The following is an 8,515-nucleotide window of genomic DNA, read 5'->3' as shown; positions in this document are numbered from 1 at the left end:
GCGGGTGGGCGGGCGGGCGGGCTGGGGGGGGTGGGGGGAGGGACACAGTATCTCTGTAGCCATTAAACGAAACGGGTATTTCTTACATTGATGCTCCTACATATTATCATGCAAGCACCAGTTAAAGTTACTTTCCATCCCTCATATACTGTGTGCACAGTGCACATCCCATAACCCACACACTGCACATCATTTCGGAGCTCATATGGGCTAGTTAGAGCTAAATGACCAGCTCTCCATGCTCTCTGTTGACACAAACACCACCCAGTGGTCAGGCAGGGGTACACTTTGTCCTGAGGTGGATTTGGCAACATGATATTGAAAAAATATGCAGCATACCTTGGGGGATTTATACATTTCAACGTGACTAACTTGGCATGATACTGAAAACTCAGGAAGCATTTTATCAAAGGTTTCTTCATTCCCAGGTATTATGTTATATAATACATTCCACCTGACCATAACCTGGCATGAAAAACTGTTGGTTTTTCATGCTGAACCATACCATAGTTCTGCAGGTGAGTCTCTTGCAATCAGTAAACTCACTAACAATAATTAGTGGCAAAATGATTTGTACGTTTGTTTTCTCTGTGAAGAATGTGTAGGCAGTTATTAAGCTAACTTGAAAAGAGTCCAAGGCTCTCCAGTCAGAAAATGTATAATAGTTAAAAGCCTTTATTTTAACATCATGGCTGGGTTTAAAAACACACAGGTACCAATGCATTTCGTCTTCTAATAATAATACCACGTCTGTCTGAATATTGTAAATTGTTGCTGTCGGGAGGAAAGCTTGTATGTTGTCTATGACTTTTTATTTTATCTTAATAAAAAAAAAACAATAAACGACGAAGTGTGTAGTTATGCTGTAGTCACTGCTATAGTGTTTGTTCAGTAATGTGGATGTCCCCGCAGCTCTTTAGAAAACAGAAAATACATTTGCAAGTTGGGATACCAATTTCCTCCAATCAGGAGAGAGAACTTGCAAGTGATGAAATTAAAAAGTAGCAGACACAAATTAGAACTGGAACACATAAGGTTCTCTCTCCTGATTGGATGAAATTTGTGTCCCTCCTGAAAATCTATTTTTTGTTAACTAAAGAGCTGGAGAGACGGGGACACCCTGTTACTGAACATTCACTATAGCAGTAATTACTATCAGAATTTTAATTTGAACAAAACTCTTTGTTTTATGAAAGGATATCACCTACACCATATAAATATTTACAAAACTACTTGTTATTTTGCAATGGTATTTGCTGTACCTTTGCAATATAACTTTCCCTCAACTGGGAAACAACATTCACTTGATAGTGACATTTCAATATAGCATGTAGACTGGAGCAAACTCGGACTGTTAAAGCCTTTTTTATTTACAGGGTGCAGGCAAATAAAGTGACAACGTTTCGATGTCAATACATCGATCTTCGTCAGGTTTGCAGTCCGGATTTGCTCCAGTGCCTTCCTTCTACATATTCCAGTCCCCTGAGATGCACAGGAACAGTATACTGCAAACTTGGCTTGAGGCACTATCATCAGTGGTAAGGCGGCAAGAAAATGTAAAGAATCTGTTGTTGTTTCTAGGTGGGGAAAACTGTGACACCTTTCTCTTGGAGTGTGTCTATAGCAAATCAGGGCAAATGGTGTGAAATATGATAATGTTTTGGAAATAAAAGAACATAGGTTTTTGTGTGCAGATACCTGACACTACATGGTGTACTGTACAACACAGCTGGTACAGCATGAAGCAGATGTTCAGTATATTCACAGCATCATTTGACGACTTACAGTAAGTCACAGTCAGTGTCCATATTCAGAGGTGATACTCACGATGTCACACAACACAAGCATCTGTTTATTCACAATAAGACATAAATGGATGTAGGCCTATTGTGTGTCCTATAGCACTCTCCTATAACTTATCTGAAATATCTCACGTAAGTAGTGAGATTTAATAAATAAGCTTATCTTTATGGTAAATGTTTGTTTAAAGGGGTAGTTCACCCCCAAAATGACTTTTTTTCTATTGATTACTCATGCCATGGAGACTTGTGGTGAATAATATTTTTTTTGTATTTTTCGCATTCCTAAGACAAAGATTCGCTTTTAGTAAATGTACTCCCATTGATTCCGAATGGGGACCCAAATGCATTTGGGTCCCCATCCGGAATCAATGGGGGTACATTTATTGTGATGACATTTTTGTCTTAGGAATGTGACTAAAACAAAAAAAATATTATTGAACTCAAGTCTCCATGGCATGAGTAATCAATAGAAAAAAAGTCATTTTGAGGGTGAACTAATCCTTTAAATGGAGGCCTTGTCCTCTCCATAGATTAAACTGGAGTATTGGATTGAACACGGGCTGTTTGGTGGAGGTCAAATAAATTAAATGCAATGAAAACAAACAAACAAGCAGGCAGGTAAAATATGTAGGATTAAAAGGTCACACAGTCTGCCAGAACTACTCCATTGTGTCCTTAATTGTCATAGATTCTGCAAGGGTGTGGAATTCTATTGAAGTCATTCGACACCGTATTCTTTATTCAAAAATTCATTAGAATATGCTCTTACACTACTCCGGAATCTCCCTGACACTGTGAACTGGGTTGAGGTGTTATGAAGAACTAGTCCTTACCCGTTCAAAGATATGAGCTCCGAAATGATGTGCAGTGTGCACACGGTATATGAGGGATGGAAAGTAACTTTAACTGGTACTTGCATGATAATATGTAGGAGCATCAATGTAAGAAATACCCGTTTCGTTTAATGGCTATGTGTGTGTGTGTGTGTGTGTGTGTGTGTGTGTGTGTGTGTGTGTGTGTGTGTGTGTGTGTGTGTGTGTGTGTGCGTGCAGCGGTTTGGACCGTGAGACCATCCGCAGAGTAGTCTGTGTTTCTTTTTGAGAGGGTCGGTCCGCCTGAAAAACGCGTTTTGGAACGAAACGGTTACGTTTTGCGCGTTTGTGACGCCCTCTACGGGTGGAATTGGAAATGCTTCTGGGGATTCGTTGAGTAAGCCACCCGCAACCTGTGGCAGAAATTCAGTGTTGACTCGACGTTTTGTTTGTGATTTATGGCTATTGTTTGCAAAACGGGCCCCTCCCGCTAACTTTGGAAGCCCGTTACGAACGAACGGTATGGACTATCAAAATATCCCTTGACTATGTTCATTGCATGGGTTCAGAGATCATGTGTACCCATTCTCGTGACATTTGAAGAAAATATGTAGGAAAAGGAGCAAAAAGTGTGTTTTGGAGAAAATTCAAAATGGCGGAAAATCTATCCTGACGCAAATGGGCGGGGCCTATATGGGATGCGTATTGACCCAAGGAATCCAGGGAAAAAAGAATTTTAATTTTTCGACCTACGGTTCAAGAGTTACAGGCCGAAACGTAAAGTGGACTGTTATAGCGCCACCATGAGGCCAACTGACAAAGTTATTTTTTATTTAATCCTTGATATCATTATAAATCTCCTCTCAGAGTTTTGTAACTGTAGCCCCTATGGTTTGCGAGAAAAAAAATATTGAATGTGAGTTTTTGCGATTCCCATTATAAGTCAATGGGAAAAATTAATTCACTAATAAATTAATATCAATTAAACGATTTGTGAAAGTGAAAAAAGGGCTTCACAGTTATGTCAGGTGTGTTCATATGCTAATGGTGATGCGATTTCAGATCAATTGCTCCAGCCACTGAGGAGAAACGCTGTTTCAGACACTCACTCAGACACTCACTCAGACATTTGGTGAATTATATGTTAGATGGGATTCCATCGCCGGCAGCACTTTGGATTGCTGAAAGGTGGAGCCTCCAGGAGTGGCAGAGCAAGAGGATGCCTATGGTGTCATCCAAGTCCTTGTGGTCTGCACTCTGCAAGGAGGCCATGAAGGAGGATGGAGGAGGCGTTGAAAAGTAGTTCATCTACATGACTACATCTATCTATGTGCTACACTGCTATAGACAGGAAAATGTGATAGGACATGGCATTTTCAGCCATGTTCAGTCAGCATTCATTCATCTCTTTTGAAACTGTATTACATTGTACATAATATTGTTTTGTGTTTGAACCATGAAGGAGTCAGGAGGACAAATATACTTTGCACATAAATCTGACGTGTCACACTGCAATGCACAGTCTGCACACGCAAATGCACCTGCTGCACTTCTTGCACCCCTGCAGCACTGAACTAACCTTGCACTTTCAGCCAGTGACCACTAGCGGTCATTCATCCCGCATAGATGGTCCTTCTTCTGGACTGGATAACGGTTGTAATGAACGCCCGGCCCATGTCTGTTAGACATGTCAACAACACAAACCCAGTCCTTGCACGAATAGCTGGACGTTTAACCTAGTACTACCAGCAACACGTGTTGCTGATTGAGATTATGAGGTTTGAAGAAATACTTTGGTTAGTTAGTGGGGAACACTTATTTTGATGAAAGGATAACAAAGTTCAGTCTACTGAGAGGTGAGTCTGAAGACATATGGCTTCAAATGAAGCTAACTTACTAGCATGACAACTACATGCATGGTATCTGGCTAGTTATCTCGCCATTTACAGTTAAAGACTCGCTTGAACACTCGCGTTCTCTCTTATGTTAAGAATCTATTCTACAGTAGGCTATAACTTCGCAAACACAACGGCCGTCCCCTTGTTGTCGCCCCTTCCCCGAGCCCCTGTAATAGTTCTCATTAACGTTAACTTATGAATGAACGCGTCGCTCAATGTTGGTTAAAAACACATTATTAATTATATTGAATAATGCATGGTGTTCGGTTATGCTGGTGAGCTAACATTAGCGATGTGCGGTGCGTATCGTAATAATGTTATTATTTTGGTAATAATAACGTGGCACAGCGAATAATTAGCCCGAGTTGACCCGTACTACTTGTTGCATCCCCCGCCCGTTCCTTTATTTACAGACCAGAGACCATGGAGTCGAGTTTTTAAGACTGGACTCACATAAAATGTACACGCTTGTTTTGTTCCCTAGTCTTTACGCATGCATTCAGTGAAAGCTTCGGTTATTTACTACTTCCTTCCTAGCCAGTCCAGAGCTATACTTCCCAACACAGCAATGACACTCCTTTATATCACTGCCAGTCTGCCTTGTTTTTGACTTGCTTTTGACTCGAGTCATTGCATGATTGCTTGCTTTGTGTAGCTAGAACAACGTTTAGGTCTGCACTATTTATAATATTTAACCCCAGCACTTAAAGGCACACACATGCAGTACTGTCCATTGGAGGTCTTCGTACAAACAATGCAAAAAAAAGTTTTGTATACTAGTACTACAGTTGTGCCCTGCCTTTTTAGATGTAGCCTCACTCTTTCTCTCATCAGTAAAAGTAGTAATCCATTTAGCAAACCACTGAACATGTCTCTAAAACTAACATACTTCACCATCTCATCTTTTCAGTGGCCTGGTGTGATAATTGCATGCTGTATTTCTGATTACTACGAATCATCGATCTAAACTCAATGAGGCTGATAATCAGTCCTCTCAGTTCCACTGCATGCACTCCGCCTTATTAGTGAATAGCCCTCCCATCTGTGTTTGCATTGTTTGGTGTGCTGTGAATATGGCATTATGAGGAGGAAAGACGAGGGTAACACTCTGGCACTGTCATCCACAAAGCCATGCCAGTCCCAGACCAACCATGCACAAACATTAGAGAGGCTGCATGCTGACCTGGTGGCTGAGAAGAGCTGCAGACAACAGGCCCACCAGCGCTTATCTGTTGAGTTAAGGCAGCTACGTGAAAAGGCAGAGCGGGAGCAGAAGCAAGTATTGTCTGAGCTGACTGCCAAGCATGAGTTTCAAAAAGCCAGAGCTCTGCTGAGGCTCCGGGAGGACTTGTGCAGGGAGTGGGACTGGACTGCAGGGCTTTACCGGTTCCTGCACTCGAAAGATCAGGAGCCGGGGATTGTCAGCACCAGGCTGGGAAAACACGGCAAGGCCACTGTCACGCGTCCCAACAGACTCCAACAACATTGGCCGGCTGAGGAGGGGGACAGTAAATACAGTGACTGTGTGTCAAAGGGTGCGAGCAAAAGGAAAGTCGTATGTCCGGGAGGTGGAACTACATATCAGAAAGTGGAGCAGCTGCCAAGGCTGCAAGAGAAGACAAATGTTGACCAGGTCATCTTCAACCTCCATCGCAGAGAGGAGTTGGAGCTGGAGAGGGCCATTTTCCTCTGCCACCTATTAGAGGCCTTTAGAAGACAAGGGCAGGGAGCTAGACAAATGAGCCATACGTTAAAGGATTTCCTCAAGAACTCAGACAGTCTCTGTTCCTGTTCTACTGGGCCTCCTCTTACCAACTCTAATCGTTCCGCCGAGAGCGGTTCCCCACCACCTAAGAAGAAAACAAGGCAGGAGCAGCAGATATTGCCCCCGGGAGAGGACATCTTTGCAGCTGACCAGTGCTCTACTGCTGCGGGAGAGAACACCTGTTGTTGCAGCTCTCCAGACATTTGCCACCCTGAAGTCTCTCCTCATGCTGGCTGGGACCTCCAGCCCTCCTGCTGTTCTGAATCGTCAGCTCCCTCCAAATGCTTGGGGAGACATATGGAGGAGGTAAGTTGAACCCTATATATATATATATACACTGTGTGTGTGTGTGTGTGTGTGTGTGTGTGTGTGTGTGTGTGTGTGTGTGTGTGTGTGTGTGTGTGTGTGTGTGTGTGTGTGTGTGTGTGTGTGAGTGAGAGAGAGACACACACACACACACACACACACACACACTAGTCTGTAGTCTACAACAAGGCTACATGCTAGTCCAGGGGTCTTCAACAGGGGGTCCGGGACCCCTAGGGGGTCCTCAGAGTTATTACAGGGGTCCTCCAAATCTTTGTGTGATAGAAACCTTTTTTCTCCTTTTTACTGCGAGGCGTTGTGAGCTTGTAGATCAGCTATTTTCATCAAATTTAGTCTAGAGGGGGAAAAGAGCAGGCTAGTATAGAGTGAAAGGTCAAGTTTATTCAATATTGATCAAGTGGTTAAATATCTGAAAACAAATTGACATGAATCCAAAATACACTGATGATTGTGCTGTCAAACAATGAAACTATATGGAATCTATGAACAGGTTGTCTCTCTCCAATAAGGGGTCCTTGGCCTGAAAACGTTGAAGACCCTTGAGCTAGTCCATTTAGAAATGAGAAACACTAGAAAGTGTTTGTAATGACGTTAACTTTATCAGTGTCTTAAATCTTTCTCTGTTGCTTGTTGAACCCACTCTAGACCAGCTTTTTTTTTTTTTTGTAGTGATGGAGTGGGCCATCTGGTAAACATTTAATATTGTGTAAGTGTAAGTTTGAGTGTGATCAGAAGCTTTGAAAGAAGGGGAGCACTCTGCCACAGTTGGGGGCTAATGCATTTGGGCAGAGATGTTTTTTTCATGCCTTTTGTTTTGGGAGACGGTTGGCAGAAGTGGGTTAATGTGTTTCCCCCTTTTCCAGTCTGAGAAGGAATGTAAATAATTAATCAAATTTTGAATTGTGTTCAAGCACTGTGTGCAGGGGTGTCGCACCAAATTCTGGGACCTGGGTACAAGGATTCACTGCGGCCCCCCCATGAATGTTCTTCATTCTTCATTTTGTTCTTTAACTATTGAAAAATAGCAGATATAGCAGATATACAAGCTCACAGTGCAGCACTGAGTGCCGTGCTGTGAGCTTTTAGATCTGCTATTTTTTTTAAATCGTGAACATTTGTGCTACTAAGGTTTTTTGAAAAACCTATGTTTCTATGTCAGTGGTGCTCAAATCTTTTCATATGACGGACCCCCAAAATGATATGTATTTGGCCACAGACCCCCATCTCAAAATATTTAATTCCAGGGACCCCCAGAAGCAAAATTTGAGTTACAAATGTTCGCTTAAAAAATACATATATTCAAAAATTTGCACACATTTTCACGACTTTTCAAAAATAGCAGATCTACAAGCTTGCAGCGCGGCACTCGGTTTGACAACAACACAGTGAAGCTGGGCTTCTCTCAATGACTGACTGTAGAGTCCATTTTCCTCTATGGCTGTGTATGCTGGACCCAGTTGGATGGGTGCAACACCTTATATACCTATACCTGTCAAGTAGATCACAATATTAACGATGAGAAACAGGTTTGAACAGGCCCTGACATTTATTTTTCTCCCCTCCAAACTAGGAAACTGTTTTTGAGCGGTGGTCACACCGTCTCCATAGCGTGGCCGTGTGTGTATCCGTCTATGTATGTGGGTGGGTGGGTCCGTATGTAGCCTAAGTACCCCTGGGTGACCAGAGAGGTGCTGTTGAGTCTAGTCTGCCCTGAGCATCAACTGCAATACCAGTGGTGGCCTAAGTGACATGGATGGATGGCTCTCTCTCTCTCACACACAAGCAAGCACCCCCCCCCCCCCCATATTATTATTATTTTTATTATTATTATTATTTTTAATATTTTTTTAAAATATTTCTTTTAATCTTTTTTATTATAATAATAATAATTATTATATATTTGTTTTGCTG

The 8,515-nt window shown here is 42.2% G+C and overlaps 1 protein-coding gene across 5 annotated transcripts in view; it reads left to right on the top strand.

Annotated features, from left to right (window-relative positions):
• The first annotated feature begins 4,281 nt into the window (after positions 1-4,281).
• tspoap1 (TSPO associated protein 1) overlaps positions 4,282-8,515 on the top strand; it is a 102,805-nt gene continuing 98,571 nt past the window's right edge. For all 5 annotated transcript variants that reach the window (XM_080749778.1, XM_080749775.1, XM_080749776.1 and 2 more), the window contains exons 1-2: positions 4,282-4,470; positions 5,423-6,583. In XM_080749778.1, coding sequence (XP_080605904.1) covers positions 5,594-6,583 — 990 coding nt within the window. In that variant the 5' untranslated portion in view covers positions 4,282-4,470; positions 5,423-5,593. The remainder of the gene's footprint in view (positions 4,471-5,422; positions 6,584-8,515) is intronic.

Source organism: Nannobrachium achirus (assembly GCF_963921795.1).
Source record: "Nannobrachium achirus genome assembly, chromosome: 19".
Classification (NCBI taxonomy): domain Eukaryota; kingdom Metazoa; phylum Chordata; class Actinopteri; order Myctophiformes; family Myctophidae; genus Nannobrachium; species Nannobrachium achirus.
The sequence above is the reverse complement of the archived record's forward strand: the minus strand, read 5'-3'. Positions and strand labels throughout refer to the sequence as shown.